Below are 23,537 nucleotides of genomic sequence, written 5' to 3' on the forward strand. Positions count from 1 at the left end.
AGTGGTGTTTGATGTCAGGTCATAATAATCCAGACTCTCTCGCTCTCCTAAGACTCATGTCAGTAAAATCCATCAACAGGATGTGCACAATATCTCCCCTATTCTCACTGAGTTGAATTAATGAGACTAGTAGAAACAGTATCACAGGATAAAACCAGGTCAAACTGATACCACTTATCTGCCACTGGAGGGACAATCAACAGTAACACAGGCAAGCAGTCTGAGATATTCTTTACTTTAATAATAATGCTAATATGTGCTGGGTTATTAGTGCGGTTGGACACTTAGAGAGTAATTTATATTCTTAAGGATGCTCTTTGCACAACAGCAAACTTTAATGTCATTTAAAGTTGCAATGTAGCACATCCATAACTCCCTGTGACATTTTTACAGATAATGCTGCTTTATTATTTTCTGACTTATAACCAGGCAGGTTAATTTTTCATGTTTTGAGTTTAGGGAAGCAATTCAGCCAATTTGTGGGAAGATAGTGTGCAGAAAGTGCTATTTGGCTCTGAATCCTTACTCAGCTCTCTGTTCATTAAAACACAGAGGTGTACTCCTTAAGAGTTATTTTGTGTGCCTTTAGGGTGGGAATCATCTATTATGTAACGGCTCTTGCTAATGCAAACTGTACGTGAAAATTGTCACAAAACCCACAAGTGACACAGTGCTTATAAAACTTTATACTGTGGTGTCCCTGTTTCAGTAGTATGACTTATAAGATTCATGTTTCAAAGCTGCACATCATTTTGCACAGTAGTACAGACTAATTGTGACACATTCTGACAGGGAAAGGGAGGATGCAGGGATGTAAACACAGGGGTTTTGAAAGGAGCAAAGAACATTCAGTCAGCAAATGTCACAGTACATAAAGTATTTGTTCATCCAGCTATGAGCCAATGTCTCTCAGTCGAGCCTGGGAGAACAAGTAGTAAAAGGAAGCTCTTTGTAGCAACACATGGAACTGTGGCTGCAGAACATGCTGTATAGACTGTGTATCTTTTCATTATTGTCAAATAATTGGTGCAGCATGTTTCGTAACCTGACCAAAACCTATAAACCTATAAACACATTAACTACTTCCAGTCAAGAATTAGGTAGAACATGTATCAGCTCTTTAAAGGGTGTGTCCATGTTTATGCTTGTGGTACTCAGCGGGGAGGTTCCCATGTTGTTATCTTATCATAGACTTTGTGGTATTTCAGGGCCATCCTATCACTTCTCATGTGTCTCTGTAGGAATGATAGCAAGCCAGTAGAGACTGACTCTGCCTGAGGAGGATCTGCAAGTGTTATGTCATGAAAATTCTCCATAATAGTGATGAAGAAATTTGTCTTTTCAAGAATTTATTGCAATAATCAATCAATCATTTGCAAAAGGTCTGCCCAGCATGCTGTATTTCTACATGCAGGCTCATGAGCAGAGCATTTTGTCACCCTCAAACACTAACAGTTGTAATTGTAACATAGTTGCTTGGTTGCAGAGTTGTTTATTCATAGCTCTAGAGTTGAAGGCCGAATCTCATACAGCATCTCCCTCGATAACCTACAAGTAACATAAGACAATACTCAGAATCATAAAACAATAAGAGTATACATTTCTATTCCATCAAACATGCACGTGTTTCTTGCTCAAGCTCCTCAAGCTAAGTAAAATCTGATTAATGGGCTGAATGGCTATTTATTGTCTCCAGCAGAGAGCCCAGACCTTTTCAAAGCCAACAAGTGCCAGCACCAATCCATTCAAATTCAAAAAAACACAACTTCCCAAGCTGCCATTGATCCTGACACCAGTGTGAGTGTCCTTGCAGAGAGGCAGGCAGTGCTATTGAGTTAAACAATATTTTTGTTACAAAGACCAACATACTTGCTGAAATGAAAATCAGAAATCAAATGAAATAAAGCTTAAAGTTAAAGCTTTTTTTTTTTTTAAAGCTATTTTTCACATTTAAAAACCAGCATGCCCAAAACACACACACACACATCTCTGATACATACTGTACTACTGTACAAATACTGTGTATTTGTTCATATTTGGTTGTTTTTGTAAGGGAGTTAAACGGGATCACAGATTGAGTCAGCATCACTCATGTGCCTTGAATATTTAGCGATCACTTTGCACAACAAACACAGCAAGTGTATTTTAAATAAGTAGAACAAGTATAAAAGATGTCCACTTGGAATTGATGCAATTTATGCAGTCAGACTCAGCAAATAAGGTCCTCAGAAAGTAATGTAAGTGATGTTCTGTAAAACAAATTAAATGGAATATCTGTATATATGGATGTGTTAAAAACACTTCAAATAAAGAGACTTGACAAACACATTAAATTAAACGAATCAGAAGTGTTTAAATGTGAGTTACTGTTGGCATTTTCACTCTTTGAATCATGGACAAAGGTTACCTTTTAAACCAAAAGGCCTCATTGAATGTGAAAGAAGTGGCCCCTGGGGCTCAGTCTAAGTGACAACCTTTAATCTTTTAAACCTGGGGAAGACTTTAAACAAAATAATCAGTTTTTTCTCTGTGTGCTGTCTCAATCCTGACTCCAAACCACTTGACATTATCGCCTCTGTGAACAATACTTAACATCAGTGTCAAGCTGAAGGTCAGAGCGAGGAAGATGCTTTAGGGTAGATCAATTCTTTAATATCATGTCAATATGGGAGACTATTAAGATATTTTATCCTTCTGTCTATTGGAGCAGTGAGAAAGCTATGAATCATTCTTCCTTTGCAACCAGTGCATGTACATTTTTTACATGTTTTATTCAAAATCTACAAAGCTTTGCTGCATAGAAACAAAAAGACATCTCCTACATTGTTTGGGATGTTTCTTTACAACTACACGTCGACCTAAGGAGACAAAGTTGTTCCTGCAGGTATTTTGTAAGTGGTTTCAAGTACTCAATCCCTTAATTACTGTCCTAATTATGCAATGCAAGATATTCCCTGGTGTGGAAACAGGGGGCCAACAAACTAAGGCCACTGAAATGATTACCGCTAGATTGCACTTCTGCAGTACACCGTGTCTAGGTGCTTTTCCTGAGCGGCAATTAGCAGGGAGAAATCAATGGCATGAAAAGCCTGTGCTAATTTGTGATTATAGGTAGCTCTTTAAAAACTGTGTCTCAGACTCAAATAGACACAGGCCTGTCTGTGCAGTCAGGAGGAAGTCATAAAAATGTGCATTTTGATTTATCGGAAGGTTAACTAGGTTTCCAATACAGTTAGACTTTTTTTTAAATGTAATTTCTGCAACTGTTTATTGTGCCTATGAAGAACAGACAGTCTTTTCTCTGGAGAGCTTTTTTATGTGACATATGGAAGTCATATTGTTATAGTGCTACCAAAACAACTGCAGTAAGTCAGTAACAAAAGAAGGAGGAAAAGACTTGAAAGCTCTCACTTGCATCCTTTAAAATAGTTTCTTGTGTCAAAAAAAAGTGTTACATCCTTGGCTTTGTTTGTGGTTTGTCAATATTTATCTTTTGGCAAATACCTCTACATGCAACCTGCCAATATGCCAGAACAGCAGGATCACATTACATATTGAACAATGCATTTACAATTCAGTTGTTAAGCAGCCTTAACAAAGTGTTTGATAGCCCCTGTGGAACATTTATATCAATCTCTTCTGTACAATTGCGCATCGGCCCAGCTGATTGAGTTGTGTAATAGGGCTAGTTTGAATTTACACATCAAAATCAATACTCATGATGAAAACCCAGGAGAGGAAAGCACATGCAGCAATACTGGCCCATTAAATTTTCATTCACTGCAGAGGTTTGGTACGAACGGTTTGTAAACATCCTTAGTTGTGTGGTGGCCAATCTTTCATCATGTTTAGGGTAATGAAATATGAATGAATGAAAAATTTGAGAAAGAGCAGTTGTTGTGTCAAAGAATTATTCATATGAAAATGAGATGGATGCTATACTACTACACTAGTTTATTAACTACTTTAATAGTAATTAAAACTATGCATTTTTCTTCCTTGTGATGAAGTTAAACAAGTTTATTAAACATGGTTACCTACAGAAGCTAAGAACGCCTTTTTTTTAATGCTGCTCATCTCATTTTATCTATTCTGTTTTCTCAATTTACTAAAAGACCATTCTCTTGTGATAATGAGTTAACTTACAAAATATGTAATACAGTCTCAGAGAACACAAATATATTGTTCAGGTTCAGACTTCCTGAAAACTTTGTAGAGCCTCCCTCAGTGTAGTGAACAGTAAATCACCTTTAGCTTAATTATAAGCTCATATATATATATATCTAAATGCAGTAAAACATAACACATGCTCTACTTGTATTGACATAAACATTTAGTGTATCATCTTGGTACAATACTAGAGGGATTTCAGTGTCCCTTTTTGAGGCCATTATTTGCATGTTCCCTTGAAAATGAACAATAATCAATTAAAGTAAACCTCCAGAAACAAAACATGTAAACTCTGTAGATATTCTTTAGGCGACTTGAGATATTTTCCAGCTGCACTCGTTGTGCTGAGCAGTGTTGACATTGCATCATTCATGCATAACGCTGTGACTTTCATTAGCACATTTCAGTAAACAGCTAACCACATTAAGCTGGACCTGCAGTACTGGAAGTGCTGCTGGTGTTACATCCTTTGTCAGGCAAGCCCTGGGCACACTGGTCTGTCTATGACTCAGGCCTGGGCTGTCAAAATGTCAACCAGTGTGATGATATCGTCAAGAACTAATTTTATTCTGGATATGCTGGTCTCACAGAAATCAGGGAAATGGGTGTGTAGCCAAATATGTTTATGTAATTCGAGAAGGACCATTGACTGTTTAAACACATTAATGTGCCCAAGTTGTACCAAGAAACTCCCTTTCCCTCATTTTACTGTTAACATTGAACGCTTTTTTACTGCACTGTGGCCACACCTCTTAAAGAACAGTCTGGAACAGATAAACAGCCCCTGCTAGGTGATTTTAAAGTGCGAACATGGTTATAAGGGGATAAAATATCTTAGATAGACTGAGGAGTCAGACCATTTAGTGCCTTGTAAATAATTAAAAGGGCCTTAATCAATTCTAAAATGCACTGGAAGTGTAAAGAGGCAAAATTTGGGGTGATGTGTTCAAACCAGTTTACTCTTGTTTAAAGGCTGGCAGCTGAGTTCTGTACTGTCTGTACCTGGTCTACAGTTTTTAAAAAAGTGTTATTAGTATTCAGACAGGTACCCAGGAGATGACAGTGTTTAAATGTTTGTGTTGCTGAAGCTAATAACAAGAATTTCTGTTCTGGTTGAGTTCGTCAGAAAAACAGTGAAAGGAAACTCCATGTCTAGGAATGATATAACCTAATGCGAGCATATAAAAAGAGAATAAAATTGGTCCCAAATTGACCCTTGAGGTATGGAAGCATATTGCATTTAAAAAAAAAAAAATTCTATTCCAGTGGGCCCAGCCCAGACCCTCAGCCCTCTAAGTCTGACCCAGAGCCACTAACACTCGGTCTCCAGCCATCGCAGGGCATTGTGTCTCCAAGCCTTTAACCCCTGGTACTCCGCTGGAGAACCAGAAGGAGGGAAGGAACCTTTACTTATATTACTGAAAATAAACAACTTTACTAAACCACAGTCTATATTAATAAAAAAAAAAAAACTTAGTTGTGGGTGATGGCAGAGGAACAAGATTCACACACACTCAAACACTAAAAGAGTGTCTTAACATTGAAGTGGACTTCCATGGTTCACTTCATGTACTGTCCAGGTTATTTAATAATTGAGCTGAGTCCTATTCTGATTTGCAACAGAATGAGTGATAGGAGAGGGAGGTTTTGAGAAGGAAATCTGATAATTAAGTATTACATATTACAATTAGCCATCACCTGCTTCTCTGGTAATTAGTATAATTCAAAACCTGTATTACACAATAAATCAGAGCTGAATCCTCTTCATGGGCCATTTCAATCTTGCGCAAGGGTCCTATTGAGTGTTGTATTGACAAAGCATCCTGCTGCTACAATAGTGATGCTAATAGTATTACAGGTATATCGAGTACAAGCCTTCGGTTCATTCTGTTTGATGAATGCATAAACAATGAGGTTGCTTTATGACACCTGCATGGGTAATTTGGAACCACACTTTCCATTCTTTGTTGCTTATTGTCCTCTCTTGCCCAACACTACTTCACTTGCAGTAGGCTAATAACCTGGCAGGGTACTATCAAACAAGTAATGAATGGGCAAAGTTGGATTACTAACTGGGAAAATGAGGCAACTGCCACAGGGCCTTAGAACTCCAGGGGCTCAAAAGCTCCAGCCTTATTTTTGCTAATTATCCCAGCCCGGCATAGGACTATATGCTCAAGGACTTCTTGTGGTAGCAATGATTCACAATGTTTGAAAAACCTATTTTATTGACTGCTCAGTTTTATACCGCCACAGACTGCTGACTCCTCACTACTCTCAACCGGCTGTAAGAGGCCACAAGTGATCAACTGCTTCCCTTTAAAATCTTTTTTCTGCTATTGACAACTTTAAGGTCATGCTTGTGTGAGCAGATTCTTTTGTTGGCATTTTCACTTTGAAATTGACGTTTTACATCACTTGTGTTTTGGAAATGCCTGTCTACTCTGGTTACACCTTGACGTAACCTACATATTGTCTCTCCCTTGTTGCTCTCATGCATATAGGCAAGACACACAGCCTGCCCTGAACTCCCTGTTTCCCCACCCACAGATACAGCTGGCAGAGATCTGCACTCGACTGAGAGCATTTTTTCAGGGGAAATATGCTGCATTAAACTTAAAGCAAGCGCTTTATAACTTATTGTTGACAAAAAGCATCGCTGTGTCCACAAGTCTACAGCCATGCAAGCAGGTCTATGAGGCAGTGGTGAAGGACAGCAGTGCTATTTGAGATAGATTCTAACATCAGCATGCTAACATGCTAACATACTCACAATGACAATGCTGAGATGCAGAAGTTTAGCAGGTAATGTTTACCATGTTCACCATCTTTATTAGTTCACACACTTGTTAATTAGCATAAAGTACATCCGAGGCTGATGGAAATGCCATTAGGTTTGCAGGTATTTTGTCATAAACCAAAGTGCTGGACAAATTAAAATTTTGACTGGATGATGGCACTACATTAAAAAAACAGATAATTACCATAGCTGTATGGCCGAGTAATTCCTGAACTTCTTTTCCTTAACTGGGAGGCTATCGCAAGATTAATGGCACGTCTGTGATTATTGGATTTTCCAACAAAAGTATATTGGATGTATGTACCAAATTTCATGGCAATCCAGTTGTCGACACATGTCACTCAAGACCACAAATGACAACCTCATGGTGGCACTAGAGGAGGTCAGGAGATCACCAGAGTCAACAGAATTAATCCTCTGGGGATCATAAATGTCTGTATAAAAGTTTCATGGCACTCCATCATATAGTTGTTGACATATTTCACTCTGTCAGACAGACAGACAGACATCCATCCCTTCCGTGGCCGGGGCGGCAAAATAATATAAAAATTACATAGTTATACGTTATATCAGAAACAGCAAACACAAGGGCCCCAATACCAAAGCACTTCGGCACGCAAACATCACACTTCTGGTGGATGGCCATGTTTGGTCAGCAGAGACAAAAAGACACAACAGAAGAAGCTGCATGCAAGTTAAAGTTTACTTTATTATGATAATGTGGTTTAAATATTTTTTTTGTAAAGTTTTTGAATCCATTAAGAGTCTGTGGTAATACTTTTTGATAAGTGTGCAGTTAGACTATTATGTCAGATAACTATTTCGGCAATCATCAAGATAATATCATATTTCAAGTTAGGGATGGATGTTTGCTAATTAGTGAGAACTTTGCTTTAGATCTTACATCAGATTGTGTTAAAAGACTAATAATAAGTGACTCCTTGAAAGGAAAATGAAACTGCCTCTTTCCCAACTATATGTCAGACAATAATGATACATTACACAGCAAAAGTAAGTGTATTTGACCTTAGACGACCATACACAGACTCCCCTATTGTTCTTGGAATATCATCAAAGTCCCCCAAAGTAGTTTTGAGCCAAACATAAAGCATGTCCCCACCAAAGATCAAAGCCCAGTGGAGGCTTTCATGAGGCGCATTGCATTGTGCTCTTCATGAGCCACTAGCCTTTTGTTCATACATGTTAGTGGGTTAGATGAAAGGGGTAGTGTTGCTGCAGATGGGGGCCGATCTGAGTCGTGCTCACAGAGCCTGTCTGAACGCATCGAGCTTTCCCTCTTAACCCCCGACTGCCCGTAAGCTCCTATATCTTCATGCCTCACTAAAATATTAATCAGACCTGGAGCAATGGCAGTAAGGCCACAAAAATACATACACACTGTGTCACATGTGAGTGCACACGCATTCACAGACACACACACACAGAGATTGTTCAGAGTATGGGACTTGTATAATTTAGTGCTTCAGTGCTTTTGATATCTAGTGGCTGGATGGCTCACAGTGGAGTACACTGAGCCTCAGTCACAGACAGGACTTCCTCCCCAGGGACAGCAGAGGAAACTGCAGAGCACTGTTGAGCTGCTGCTGCTCACACAAAACATGTGAAATTGAAAATCTGTCATTCGCACAAAAGACCAGGTTCACTGGCTTCTTTGGATCAGTGCGTATTGCTTGGGTGTGCGATACACTGTCTGACTTTATAGTTTCATGCTCAGACCAGTAATTATTTCAGTTACCACAACAGAGCGTGTCTGCAGTAACATTGATTGACGTCAGTAACCAGTCATGTAGGCACGAGAAGCACAGGCAACAGGGCAGATTTATGGTGCAAGATATTTTCATTTTGCTTGCAGCTGTTACACTTTCAGGGCTTATGGTTTCCGAGACATGATTGCATTTGAATGTACTTTGCTATACATAAAGGTCAGTGCTTGCTGTGTAAATATCCCATGTAAAGATTTATGCATAGGCATCTACAGAGGCCCATATATATAGATGCAAGTAATTTACATTTATAGTAGCCCATGTTCAACAGTCTCAGACAGGTCACTTGTTGACTTGCATTTGTCTGAGGGAAAGAATATATGCGCTGAGAAAGAACACATTGTTGTACAAGGAAGTAAGAAGAAGAAATTAATGCAAACTGCCAAAAAAGAAGATGCCCACAGTTGTCAGTTTGAATGTTCTGAGCCGTGCTGTGCTGAGCCTACTAAGTTTGAGCTCTGTCGCAGCACATGTCAGTTCTTCCCAATCCAGGGTTTCTTGTGAAGACAGCAGCAGTCACATATTAAGATACTGCTCATGCTCTGCCTAGTTTCATGAAAAGCTGCAAATTAAAAGAAGTTTAGAAATCAAGACCCGAATACTGTCCAATCATAAATCTTTGCACTTGTCAATACAATAAGTCGACTTTTCACGACTCTGCAGCTGTGTTCTTTTGAACATATTGACAGGCACATAAAACTCTTGATTAGAGAAACACTGTATATCTGCAACAAGCATAATTGGAACAATGAATAATGTTGGAAAACATGTACATCCATGTTACTTGAGTGTTAACCACAAAAACTATTGATCCAGGTCTCCATTAACTGATTTTCCTTTACTGGTGCTAAAGCTCACACGTTCCCATGGGAAACTGGGTCGGATGTGCTGAAGGCTGAATGAATTATTGAGGAGTCAGTTGGGCTGAATTCTGACTCAGGTTTGGTCAGACTCCAATGCTGTACATGTCTATTTTAACAATGTTTTTTAGATATATGCTACATTAGCATTAAATCATTTAAGCAAACATAAAATGTAGGGCAACATTACAGCTAAGAATAAGGACGTATTACATAACTACAGACTTTGGCAAGCCTGTTCTAAAACACAAAGAAAAATCTTATTTTGACACTGGGTGTAATATTAACATGTCTGCAGTCTAATGCAATCCTACAGAAGAGTAAGGAGATGTCTTGCGTCCACTTGAAAAAAATATTCTACTGTTTTTCTGAATAAAAAACGTATTATCTCATAATTCTGAGATACGTTTTCATGAAACCTCGAGCATGCACTCCATGCCCAGGTGCAGCTCTGAGCCCCTCCTGAGCCTAACCCAAAGCACCTAACGCTGGTTCTCCAGCACTGAGACAGCCTTCAGCAAACTCCAGTGGGCCCAGGCTCTGTGTCCCCTCGCCTTTATCCCAAAGAGGGAGGTTGGTGTGGTCCATGCCCATGGCTGGGGTGTCACGGGAGGACAGCAAAGAACAGGCACTTGGATGTGGGCTCAAGTTACTCTTATATTCTGTGGTTTATCAGTAAAGTGTAGACTGTAGACTGGAATTTCTGTTAGCAGTGACAGATAAATATGTATAAAGATAAACTATGATAAACTGGTGTGGGTCACATCTTTAGCATCCAGGCACACCTCCAACTGTGACTTCCAGCATTCCTGCGTGTGTGTGGACACAAAAGCAAAACCAAGAACAGACACTAGGCCGTGGGCACAGAACACGCCAACCTTCTTCTTTCCCTCTGTCTAGTTTGCTGAAGGTCAGGGGACTCAGAGCCCTATATGGGCCCACTGAAACATACTGGAGACTGGTTTTAGGATTTGGGTTAGGCTCAGGGGGGCTGAGAGAGGGCATCGAGAGCCTGCTGGAGGTACCTCATTAATTCAGAAAACGAAAAAAAGTAATCTCAGAATTCTAAGATAATAAGCCGTTAATAGATCTTTTTCACAGCAGCCATGTTGACATGAAATAGTAGGATAAACCCGTGTTAGGGATGATTCAAACTAAGGCTGCCTTCCAGGTAGTCAGCAGCATAAACAGCTGAACCAACTTCTCTCTGACATAAAAGAGAGAAAACTAAATACATCTTGACAAAGAAGTGTTGCAGGGCTATAAGTACCAAATTGCATAAGAGTGCACGACTCTTCGTGATGTTGTGTCCACCCCCCTACCTGCTTCTCCTCAGGCATCTCCTGGCATTAAAACGCAACCATGAATGGACTCTAAAATCTGTTTAAGCGATCACCCAAATGACCTGTGACACTAACTAGATTGCTAATTCACTTTCCACCAAATGTCGACATTGTGCATGCATCAAATTTCACTCACATCACTCTGATTGCAGGTCTAATGAGTCATGACATTAACAGAGCCTAAAGCCCTCCTCCCACGCTCCTCCAGCCCACTCCTCTCTTTATTTGAGGCGCTCCTCTGCTCCGTTCTTCAGAGCAGCAGGCGCCCAGTCAGCGCAGCTCTCTCCTGCCGATAACGGAGAGGACGGGAGTTGTTGCTTTCCCCCCCACATTTTCTTGGATATACCGTCTCCTCGCCAAGATGAGGCTTATTTTTGTTGTTGTTGCGGTTGCGGCTTTGTTGACAGGTAGGTGGAAGAGTGGTGGGTTTTCTTCTTGCAGAGTGCTTTAAGTTAGAGAGCGCAGCTCAGGACCATGGACAGAGACACTGACGACTCTCACTTTAATACATGCGATTCTTCGTGCAATGCCACATTTCACTCATTTTAATATGATACTTTTTCTTCTAATGCAGAAAATCTAGCGCTTCCAGTTGGAAAAGAAGGACAGAGAGAAGATGTGGTATGCTTTTCGAATGCAATTTGATTGTGAAGTTTAAAAAACTGTCAGAAAATTAAGCCAAAAAAAGCAGCAAAGAGATACGTATTTAGGTTATTTGTTTATTGCAGGTTACACGATGCTTGGTTGAAGTCCTGTCCAAAGCTCTCTCCAAACCGGACTCTCAGCTGGATCAGGAATGCAAAGATATCCTCCAAGCAGGTTTGTACCACAGGCAGACTCTCCAGTGTGCGTGGGGATAGTAAGCAGGCATATTTAAAGCATTAAGGACATTGTTGATGCAGCACTCTTGAACTGTCAGGTCAGGTTTGATTAAGACTATCTTGGCAACTAACTGGGGACATAAATAGAGCTATTAAAATTGTTGAGTTGTCATGCCACTTTTCCACAGACGAGACAAGCAACCAAAAATATTAATCTTTATCCTCCAGTACAGTTCAGTACAGAAGCTTTTAATCAAACCTAAATATCAAAAAGGTTGGCCGTCATCAACTACACAATGGGATTTATTTGGCTTAAGTCCAATAAGAAATCCATCATAACCTGTCGCTGAGAGCGATATTAAATGGATTCTTTACACCTCTTTTGATCTTTCTTTTGTTCTGTCATAGGGGTCAAACATGCCCCACTGGACAAGAAGAGTGCGGAGGGTATAGCAACTCATGGAGAGGTGGTCAAAGGTCATCCTGAAGTGCCTGAGGCAAAGGGAGCAGATGTGAAAGACATCGAGGCTCTCCTGAAATCCGTGGAGGAAAAAAGAGAAATCCCAGAAGACGAGCGCAGCCAAGAATCCTGGAGTCTGGGTGACGAGAAGGAGAAGAGACATGAGAATGAGGAGGAAGAAGAGCGGGAGAAGAGGAGCAGCTGGAGGCCTGGAAGATACCACCAACGGAAAAACAAACGAGGAGGAGAAGAAGACAACGAACGCAGTCAGGAGAGTTGGGGTTTAGAGGAGAAGAGATCAGAAGAAGAAGAAGAAGGCGAAGACAGAGAGAAGAGGAACTGGAGGCCTGGAAGATACCACCAAAGAAAACACAAACGAGATGAGGAACCTTTAGGAGAAGAGAGGGAGGAGCCAGAGGAAGAACGTAGCCAAGAGTACTGGGATGTAGACAAAAGGCATGGGAACGAGGATGAGGGGGAGAGATACAAGCGCATATGGAAGCCCACACATCGCTACCACCACAAGAAAAAGCTCCACAAACGTGGTGAGGAGGAAGATGAAGATAGCAGTCGCAGCCAGGAATCTTGGGGTCTTGACGATGAGAGAGAAAAGAGGGACTGGAGGGCTGGAAGGTACCACCAGAGGAGACACAAACGTGATGAAGAGCTCGCAGAAGAAGCCAGGGAAGAGCCTGATGAAGAACGCAGCCAGGAATCTTGGGGTCTCGAAGGTGAGAAAGACAAGAGGGACTGGAGGGCTGGAAGGTACCACCAGAGGAGACACAAACGTGATGAAGAGCTCGCAGAAGAAGCCAGGGAAGAGCCTGATGAAGAACGCAGCCAGGAATCTTGGGGTCTCGAAGGTGAGAAAGACAAGAGGGACTGGAGGGCTGGAAGGTACCACCAGAGGAGACACAAACGTGATGAAGAGCTCGCAGAAGAAGCCAGGGAAGAGCCTGATGAAGAACGCAGCCAGGAATCTTGGGGTCTTGAAGGTGAGAAAGACAAGAGGGACTGGAGGGCTGGAAGGTACCACCAGAGGAGACACAAACGTGATGAAGAGCTTGCAGAAGAAGCCAGGGAAGAGCCTGATGAAGAACGCAGCCAGGAATCTTGGGGTCTTGAAGGTGAGAAAGACAAGAGGGACTGAGGGCTGGAAGGTACCACCAGAGGACACAAACGTGATGAAGAGCTTGCAGAAGAAGCCAGGGAAGAGCCTGATGAAGAACGACAGGAATCTTGGGGCTTGAAGGTGAAAAGACAAGAGGACTGGAGGGCTGGAAGGTACCACCAGAGGAGACACAAACGTGATGAAGAGCTCGCAGAAGAAGCCAGGGGGGAGCCTGATGAAGAACGCAGCCAGGAATCTTGGGGTCTCGAAGGAGAGAGAGACAAAAGGGACTGGAGGGCTGGAAGGTACCACCAGAGGAGACACAAACGTGATGAAGAGCTCTCAGAGGAAGCCAGGGAAGAGCCCGATGAAGAACGTAGCCAAGAGTACTGGGACTTTGATACCGGAAGAGATAAGAGAGACTGGAGGGCCGGGAGGTACCACCAGAGGAGACAGAAACGTGATGAGGAGCTCTCAGAGGAAGAGAGAGAAGAGCCCGATGAAGAACGCAGCCAAGAGTACTGGGACTTTGATACTGGAAGAGATAAGAGAGAGTGGAGGGCCGGCAGGTACCACCAGAGGAGACAGAAACGTGATGAGGAGCTCTCAGAGGAAGAGAGAGAAGAGCCGGACGAAGAACGCAGCCAAGAGTCCTGGGGCTTGGACAAAAGAAATGGAAAAGAAGAGGAAGAAATAGAAAAGCGCATATGGAAACCAACACATAGATACCACCATAAAAAGAAACTCCACAAGCGTGGCGGAGGCTCATCGGAAGAAGAGGAAGAACAGAGGAGTGATTCAGAGGAATATGAGGAGGCGGCAAAGGACAAGGACAATGCTCTGAGGTACTTCTATCTTTCATCATATCTAACAACTTCTACTCTTTAATTGTTTGTTTGTATTCTGCACCCCGGAGCACAAAACACTGCACGGTTCAATAATACATGTCTCCAATCAACAGGGATCCAAACAAAATTTTGCCCAAGATATGAAAAAAGCCTTAAGCAGTGTGCATGTGTTGACATAAAAACTACTGGTAGAACAGCATCTAATTGGGGCTGTGTTTCAGATATTTGGCAGAGAAGCGTAATCCCTGGATTTTCAGAGGCTACTACCATCCTGCATGGTTTAAAAGAAGTTCAGATGAGCACGCTGCAACCTCAGACAAGGTAGGTATTATGTGTATATATGAAACAGCAATTATATAGTTGCAAATTGTTTGTAGCTTTGGTTGAGAGACTTTAAAACTCAACCTAAATGTGCAGATTGAGGAAATTTGTCCTGTAGAAATATGTCCTTGGCTAATTCTCTCAGTCTAATAAATTTTTTAGCACATGTATAAGTAATATTTTATTTTATTGACCCTACCCTTATCAATTTTCTCAATGTCAAACTCAATACTTCTTCATCCATTTGGTTATCATTAACCATTAAATTTAAATCATTAACCAGTTAAATTTTGATCACCAGATTATTATTTTGACCTAGCAAAGTTAAGACATAATCTGGTTCTGCCTGTTTTCAGATGGAGGAACTGGCTAAATTGCTGAAGTATAAGATAAACCAGCTGGCCAACCACTCTAATCAAGATGAGGCAAAGAGGAGCACACACCAGAGAGCACTTAACGCGCAGGAGGTAAAACTGCTTCCACTTATTGCAAAAAAAAATGACCTTTGTTACTGAAGCGCGGATGCATTTGCTCTTGTTCGCTTTGATAAACCTCTAACTAGACCACTGAAGTCTGCACAGCATGTACTGAAATTTACTCTCTGTATATCTGTACTGATGGACAGTACCGTGTAGCAACCGGAATTCAGGCAAAAATTTTTAATAAAAATGCAAGCAAATCTTAAAAACTAGTTAGAATCTTCCCTGAAGGATGACTGAGAATGCATGCATTTGCAAGTTTCATGCTTATGAAAGCCACCCCCCCTCCCCAGCCATATATTCAGCTGACCCAGTAAAGCCATGAAGCACATCAAGTACCTCCATTTCACTGTTTCACTGGGGTGGAAGCAGTCTTGCTCATTATGGAAATCTCTAATCTACATGGAAATGTCAGGATTTAGCCTTCAGAACCACAGAGCATCAGTGAATATGCATCTGTGCAAATGCACATCAAGAACTGTCCCTCGTGATCATGTCCCAAATACATGAAGACAAAATGGAACCAGTAAAATTATAGGCAGTGACTCGTTCCTCAACTCTGGAACACATAGAACATTTTTAAAAATTTTTTATTAGCTTTCTCAAATGTTCTTCACTACATGTCTTTTCAGCACTTCTCTGTTTGTTTGTGCCCTTTTATCTATATTTGCACTTTCCACATCAGCTTTTTATGACTGCTGCAGTAATCACACCAAGTACCTCATAATTATAGCCTCACAGAGCAATCAAAGTCATAATATACCCATTGAATAGAGAGCAACGGCCTGTGGAGAGCTCCCTATCTTGTAACATACTTTGAACAGAAGAACAAATCAGGGAGGAGGCGTAGTTGTTTATAAGTTCTGAGGCACCACAGCTCAAAATGATAAAAAGGGAATGCTTAACCCAAATGACCAATTCAGCATATTATGCAAAGTTTGGAACAGGCATGGAAAAATTAGCCCAATTTATGATAATGTACCAATTTCTATTCCATGCATGCCAAAAAAACCACGACTGTTCAGATGTCATAATATAACCTGATGGTATTCAGTTGCTGATGTACAAATATTCTGTGTTTTTCAGGAGAAAGAGCTGGAAAACCTAGCAGCGATGGACATGGAGTTGCAGAAAATTGCTGCCAAGTTGCATGACAACAGTGCTTAAAGCAGGATGGACATCATTTGATTTCACTACCAGTGGATAAAAAAAAAAACTCCTGTCTTACTGTATGTCTGCCAGTTTAGTGTGGTTACAGTGTTGAAAAAGACAAAAAATTAACACATAAAAACCCTTGAGCCTTGCCAAAAACATTTTATCAACTTGTTTATTATGGTATTTGTGATATTTTGATGTTTAATCAGCATGGGAATGGTTTAATGTTATATGTATATGATAAGAGAAACTATGAAAATAATATATATCTGAGAAATCTCGTCTGAAATTATTCAAATAATAGTGTTCTGAAGAATTTGTTCACTCTGCACTCAATAAAAGGAGTTATTCTGGGACCAAACAAATATCTCTCAAATTTCTTCTTGATGAAAAAAAAAAAAAAGTGTTCACACAAGTTTTTTTTTTTAGTACTGCTTTTTAATTCTGTGCAGTATACAGATATAACCCAGAGTGGAGCTGCATTAGCAACTAGATCATATAACAAATGGCACTTCCTGCAGAGATAACAAAATAAAACAAAGTTATAACCTAGAAGCTGGAGAGCATTAACTGGAAAAAAGATCTACACCTGGTCTCGAGGCATAAGACAAAATCTGTCTCGAACTCTCAACACACAAAGCAGTTCCTTACGCAACACATACACTGAGCTCATACAGCCTAAACTGGCTTACAGTTTACTCCTCAGCATTACACGTTCATCTGCACTGATCTGAACACACAAGACGGGAGAAAGTGTTCTGATGAATGCAAACCAGACACCCTGTCTCCCTTATTCCAGATGTGTCAAATCAGTTCAGCAGAAAGAGATGCCGATGCTGGAGGAAAATCCCTATAAGCCACTGGTAATGTGCCCTTAAAGGATTTGATGCTTCTGAATTTGTTTATCCTTCCGTGTCTGTCACTTTCAGTCTCTTTGGTGCTGGTTCCTCAGCTTGCTGGGAGCCTGCAGGTTTAGAGCGGTCCGTGGCAACTGTTGTTCCTGAGAGGAGGTAGCCTCCGCCCCCACTCATCAGTGGCAGAGGATGTGTCCTGTTAGGCAACACCTAGGGATACGATGCAGAAATACAGTCATGAGACATTAATTCTACAGGAAGGGCTGGGGGAAATAACACTTTGGTCCTGAGGGGAAGATCTCTTTAAGTATGCAAACACCATGCAGCAACTGGCTGAAAACAAAGGTCTAAACAAGAAAAAGAAATAATGGACAGTGAGAGCAAATGGTGGGAGCCTGTAATAATGGATATGGGGCAGTATGTTGTCAGCAAGAATTGATGCTGCTAAATGTGCCGTGTCTCCAACACTGCTCAACCAAAACCAAATCGATACTTAGTTCTTCTAGCAGTAAATGAAGGATTTACTTGGGTTGAAATTAGTGGATTGACAGACAATTTATCAATTTAATGGTTTAAGGCAAGCAAAAATGCCAAACATTGATTGATTCCAACCTCTAAAATGTGATAATGTGCTGCTTATCTATGTTTTATACCACTGCAAATTGTGAATATTAAAACAATGGAAATAAATGACGTTACATAGACCAAAAAATGTATTTAAAAAAAATTACAGATTAATTGCTTATTAAAAAAGGCTTTCTGTGAAATTTTAGTTATTTGATTTGACTCAAATGAAGTATGCGATTGATGCTATTACTTACGTAGCATTAAACCAACATTGATTGATCTTTTGATCCAGCGCAACAAAATTCAGAGAGCATGAACCCACATTTATATGGAGCCGGGTTTGTGTAGATGTCACACAAATTTACAAATTTAGGTCCACCAAACTCCTGACAAAGATATCTGGCTCTTTAGCTGATAAATGCTCCATCATGTCCATCAGCTAGCCTCTAACTGTGTCTGTCTGCCGTATGGTACTGAGCAGGTAGTGTCGAGTGCGATTTTAGAGCATTTATTTGCTGAAATAAGCTGCCTGATACATCTGAAAACAACGCTGACGAGAATAGAGTGGGTCAAGAGAGCAAAGTTGTTGACCGCAAAACCAAAACAATGAGCTGAAAGCTAAAACCGTGGAACTGCAGAGTTGGGCATTAATTCTCTGTAGGTTAATCACTAGTCGCGACGCCTTTAAACATTACACACAGTCATTTGATTCATTGTGGATGTAAAAATATTGATTAAAGCAGCTAACTGCCCATTGACAATTGATTTTCAATGAGGCAATTAATTACCTAGATTACTCAAAACATGATTCAGAGTTTAAATCCTACCTGGTAATGCCTGAGCCAGGTGTCTGTGAGCCTGACGCCGACCGTGCCGCCATGTTCCTTGAGTTTTGTGTAGCACTCGATAAGAGGCTTCAGACATTGAGGGGGGAAGAGAAGAAAAGGGAGCATTAGGAGGAGGACTGCAGAGTCAACACACACGCAGTAATCTTTTTTAGCAACATAAGCACAACAGAGGGAATAAGTGCTGGGACGTGATATGCATTGTAACTTCTTGGCTGTGACAGGGGATGTCCACTGCAGTAATGTAAAGAGGACATTTCTCACTGGGACTCCAAGCAATAAAACCTGTCCAGTGGCAGCCAATAGATCTTTCCCAGATAACTAATAATCCTCATTCACTGTGGGGCATCAACAGTGTTGTTGTGGCTCTAGTGAAAAACACAGTTCGTGGTGACCTTACCTCTTTGTGCTGGGAGTAGACTACAAAAGGCCTGGAGGGGGAGAGGAATTTGAGCAGCCCCATGAGGACTGGACACGGCTGATACTGACTGGCTATAACCAACCTGCATGAGGGAAACAAAGGGATGATCAAGCACACTTGTCCAAAACACTGTAAAGCACACACTGTTATTGGGAATGTGTAGGTTGGCGTTGTCGTAATTTAGCCCGTCAGTGCTGTGTGTGAGTTATGACTGGAAGGCTTAAGGATTTAGTACCTATTGTAGACCTTCATTTCATATGTTATATAGCTGGATGAAAATCAGTAAAAGAGGCTGATTTAGGACAGTCCGGAAAATTGTGCTCTGAGGTACTGTTTGTGATATAGCTGCTATGATGTAGAGAAGAGTAAGAGGAAAGTCAATAAGTTAACCAGATCAATACTGGTACTTCTGGCTCGGATGTAACCCTCACAACACTTCCTCCATCAATCATAAAAAAAGCTGTGAAGCAAGCTCTTCATTATAAATGACAGGAAACTGCAAAGCAATCACTTTGTTCACCTTGTAAGGACGCCGTGTGCTAATCATTGTGCGTGAGCTCAGAGGAAGGCCAAGGATTTATCATGCCTTTTATGGACATACTTAACAATACTTTAATCATTAATCAGTTTTTTTTTATGCCGGGAGATCTATTTTCATTATTGTTGTTTACGACATGGTGCAACCCAGAACTGATAAAGCCGAGGTGGATATGAAATAGAGAGAGAGAGAGAGAGAGAGAGAGAGAGAGAGAGAGAGAGAGAGAGAGAAGAAAGAGAGAGAGAGAGAGGCTGATGCTGAAAAGGGAAGAGCGGTGCAGGAAGAGAAACAGAAATGTGAAAGCAAAGGCAAAATCTGACACCAACCCGTCGGCATTCCTGCCTTCCAGCAGGGCAGCAGCGGCTGCCAGTTTCTTCCGTTTCTCCTCCTGCTTCACCTTTTTTTCCTGAGCCTGAAAAAAAAAACATGAAGTCAGGACTTTCACTCTCTTTCAGATCCAATTTTGATATTTCAAATACAGGCTTGTTCCTGTTACTTACAAATATAAAGGCACGACAGTAAAACAATTGGATTTAGGAATGCCCTTAATGGGGTTAGTAAATAGTGGGCATACTCTGGCTTCTTTGCGTTTCTCCTGTTCATCTTTCTCCTGTTCATGGCTACCATCAGTGCAGCTGCTCGTCTCCATGCTCTGTTCCTCTGGACTGCCCTGCCGTTCTGCCTCAGGCTGGTTTTGCTTCCCCTCTGCAGCCGTATTGGACTGCTTTGAATCTGTAATGGTGAAGGAGATAATTTATATCAGAGGAAGGTCACAGAACAGACTCCTGTCATAAACGGCCATCAGAGGAACACATGCAAATCTCAGCATTTGTGAAGTTGTAGACAGGAAACACTAAGTTGTAGCTACTCCGTATCATCTAAAAACAACAAAGCTATAAACATTTCGGAGAGATTTATTTAGAAAAAAAAAAGCTCTACCAGCACTGGGATCTTTGGCAGTGGTGTCCAGAGTGCCTGCCAGCAGAGCATTGACATGGCAGATGGGAAACCCATGCAGCGTATCACGAAAATGTGCAGGGAAGCCAAAACTCTCCACACCCGCCCGAACAGGCTCACCTCTTGGGTACATTTGGATTACTGAGCCATAGCCTGGATGGAGAGGAAAAGAGAAAAGAGAGGACAATTACACAAAGGGCAGCAAAAATAGCGCTTTTTGTATAGATCAAGCTAAAAACAGACAAACACCAGAGAAAAGTTCACAGGACTGACGTACCCCCCATTCTTTCCATGACGGCTCCCAGCACGAGGCCAGCACAAGTGTCAAACACCAAAACTTTACTGCCAGCGTGGATGTTTGCCAGGGTCAACATCTGGGCAAGTGTGTCGTACCGCAGGTGGCTGTATCCCACAAAACACACACACACATCGTACATTCATCTCTTTCCACTCTATAAAAACATAACTTTCACACATACTGCTAAATCCATGTGCTGACTCACCGGATCTTCCCCGGTTCCCGGCCTTGGTACATCATAGCCAGGATGCGACAGGACGGTTTTAGAATGGTCACAGTATTTTCATACCTGGGAAAGCACAAAATGGGAACAACAGATAACACTAATTACAGCACACTACATTATTTGTAATCAGAAAGAGATTGTGGGTGCATCATCAAAAGTGACTCACTTCTTCTTTTTCTTCTTGATGTACTTATCCTGGGAAAATCCAGTCTTATCTCTGAATGTTGAGCTGTTATCTATAAGCTGCTGAATGATTTCCTGTGGAGCACATTCACAGACTGTCACTGCTCTCTCTTATACTTCAGCATTTTGTCCGACAATTTAAAAGATAAGGTTCCCATGACAAGACAAAACCAACAACGCATATGGCCCATCGCTCAATACTTTTCGACTTCCCTCCCTGCCTGTGGCACTCAGCCCCAAGCCCACCGGTTCCTATTTAAGATGACAATCGCTAATATTTAACTACATATAACACATTTTGTGCACTAGTGAGTATTAATGGCACCAGGAGACCACGTAAGTGGACTGACTCAATTAAAACTACAGTGCTCATTTCCATCGTAATAAAGCAACATGCCTCCAGTGCAAAAGTGTGTCTCATTTGTGTGTTTTTGATAGATTCTTGACAAACAATCTATGGCACAGACGATTAAAGCTTTACCAACACAGACAATACTTGCCAGTAGAATCTATTCATGTTCGGTAAACAGGAAATTGCCAGTGTCATTGAGTGTTATGTATTAAATGAAGATTTCTGCTGTACCTGACCCTTCAGACCTTGCTCTTTGAGCATCTCGATGTCATCCCTGGTCAGTTTCTGTGATTTTCCATCATCTACAATATTCCTGTTGTCTGTACCCGCCTCCTTTGCATCTGGGAAGAACATATAAAGAGATTACTCCAAAGGAAAACAAAAGTCACAGAGAAGTCAGTTGTATGGCTCCAACATAAATGGGACTGGTTGTGTTGAACTGAACAGCAGGTTACACACCGGTGGAGCTCTCTGCGTCCCTGAGCTTCCTCAGCTGCAGGACCCCTCCAGACCCAATCTCAAAAGTGGTACTGTACAAGTGTCCCACAGCATTATCCAGGAAGAACCACTGCTTCTCGAAAATCACCTTCCTGTAAGTAGACCAGACACACAGATGTTACCATACGCACTGGCAGCCTTTGTAGAAGTCTCATTAGTATTTGTACATGATGTGAATGATCTGTGATGGTTAAGCTAGCTAGTTTGTGCCGCTCATTAAATCATAATAAATGTGAGGGGCATATTGAGGCTTTTGTTTGGTTAGTTAAGATGTGTTTTCGACTTACTTCTTAGGTTGAATTTGCACAGCTTTGAAGATTTCTCCTCGTTTCAACACAACGTAGTCACCTCCTTTAATTCTGTACTGAGACTCATCGTCCCCGTTGTCCGCCATAATAAGGCAGATAAACCAGCTCAGCAGTCAGCTGACAGCTAACTATCACCGTCAGATAACTGTACGGGTTCTCTGTTGACAAGGCACGGTTAAAAAAAGGCACTTTACCGCCCTGAAGTAAAAGCAAAACACGGCAAATTGCTATTCCCACGTGTTAGCTTTCGTTTGCCTAGCTTCTCAGGGCGACTAAACGATCGCAGACTGTCGATGGTGCCCCGCTTCAACGTAGTCGGCTCTGATTGGCTGGATGTGCACCGCTAAGCGTGCCAGCCAATAGAAGTGAAGTGCGATGTTTGGGTAAAAATGTAGATTTCAGAATCATCGATAAACGGGAACTAACCCTGCGAGAGGGTGAGGAATTGAGTTAAAGAAAAAAAGCACCGACTATAGTCATTGGTGGTTAAAGATATGTTTGTTTACTGAGTGCTTATAAAAGGACTCTTTTGAGATGTAAAGTGTTAGTTGATGGTAATGTGTGCATGTGGCAGCAGTGTTAGAAGAGGCTACACATATAGTGAGGGTGTTTGGACATAAGGTTTGCCATGTCATGATTTCATCATGGTGAAAAAGTCCCTTTTTTTAAAATACAAATTGAAAAAGGTATATCTCTGAAACTTCCCAAGTGACTTTATTTGAGATTATAAGGGGGACAGGACCACACAGCACCCTTCACTGTCCAGTCTCAGTGGGGAAATGTAAAGTATTCCCATTCTAGGTTTCATTCTAGACAATATCTCAGCATGTTTGCATATAAAATATCAGGGGATGAAACATTCCACATATTCTTCATATAGGGTTGTGTATTACTGTATATTTAAATATCATTATCTGGCCAGTTAAAATGTCATACTGACTTGATTTTCATTTCAACACAGAGTGCAAAGATGGCGGGTGTGTGACTATGCCCAACCTAGGTGGGTGCATTTCATTTCCCACCAGGGAGCCACAATCTGGTGTTTTATAACTGCTTTTAAACAGTGTGCCAACTCCAGCAGACAGTGAGAACTGACTTCAGTCCAAACCAAGTTATATTCAACTCAGCATTATTCTAGTATTAGCATTATGTAAAAATGGTGACTGTGGGTGAAAATGTTTCAAACAGCGTGGCACCTGTTCAGCACAGGGCAGTTAGTACTTTATGTAATTAATGGATGTGTGCTCCCAATATGGAACAGATGTCCTTACATTAAGAAGACAGAGGGCCAGCCATCTTAGTGGATAAAAAAATCAGTCATTAAAGCAGCACAATTGG

At 41.2% G+C, this 23,537-nt stretch overlaps 2 protein-coding genes across 13 annotated transcripts; one reads left to right on the plus strand and one right to left on the minus strand.

The window, feature by feature from the left end:
• The first annotated feature begins 11,197 nt into the window (after positions 1-11,197).
• Positions 11,198-16,517, plus strand: chgb (chromogranin B). Of its 12 annotated transcripts, none has more exons than XM_051409292.1 (9): positions 11,198-11,364; positions 11,532-11,578; positions 11,686-11,776; positions 12,187-13,101; positions 13,234-13,365; positions 13,621-14,194; positions 14,419-14,518; positions 14,875-14,985; positions 16,084-16,517. In XM_051409292.1, exons 1-9 carry the CDS (start codon positions 11,319-11,321, stop codon positions 16,162-16,164), a joined length of 2,097 nt encoding a protein of 698 aa, XP_051265252.1. In that variant the 5' UTR covers positions 11,198-11,318; the 3' UTR covers positions 16,165-16,517. The 12 variants fall into 12 exon arrangements, with proteins under 12 accessions (XP_051265252.1, XP_051265257.1, XP_051265256.1 ...); XM_051409297.1 differs by having other exon boundaries at positions 12,187-12,969; XM_051409296.1 differs by having other exon boundaries at positions 12,187-12,969; positions 13,234-13,267; positions 13,523-14,194.
• Positions 16,307-22,486, minus strand: trmt6 (tRNA methyltransferase 6 non-catalytic subunit). Its single transcript, XM_051409300.1, has 12 exons — positions 22,179-22,486; positions 21,853-21,983; positions 21,625-21,734; positions 21,025-21,116; positions 20,838-20,921; positions 20,612-20,736; positions 20,317-20,487; positions 19,952-20,109; positions 19,704-19,789; positions 18,819-18,921; positions 18,401-18,487; positions 16,307-17,216 (listed from the first exon to the last, which is right to left on the minus strand). Exons 1-12 carry the CDS (start codon positions 22,283-22,285, stop codon positions 17,055-17,057), a joined length of 1,416 nt encoding a protein of 471 aa, XP_051265260.1. The 5' UTR covers positions 22,286-22,486; the 3' UTR covers positions 16,307-17,054.
• Positions 22,487-23,537: the final 1,051 nt, after the last annotated feature.

The sequence above is a fragment of the Dicentrarchus labrax genome, unplaced genomic scaffold, assembly GCF_905237075.1.
Source record: "Dicentrarchus labrax unplaced genomic scaffold, dlabrax2021, whole genome shotgun sequence".
In the NCBI taxonomy this organism is placed as follows: Eukaryota; Metazoa; Chordata; class Actinopteri; family Moronidae; genus Dicentrarchus; species Dicentrarchus labrax.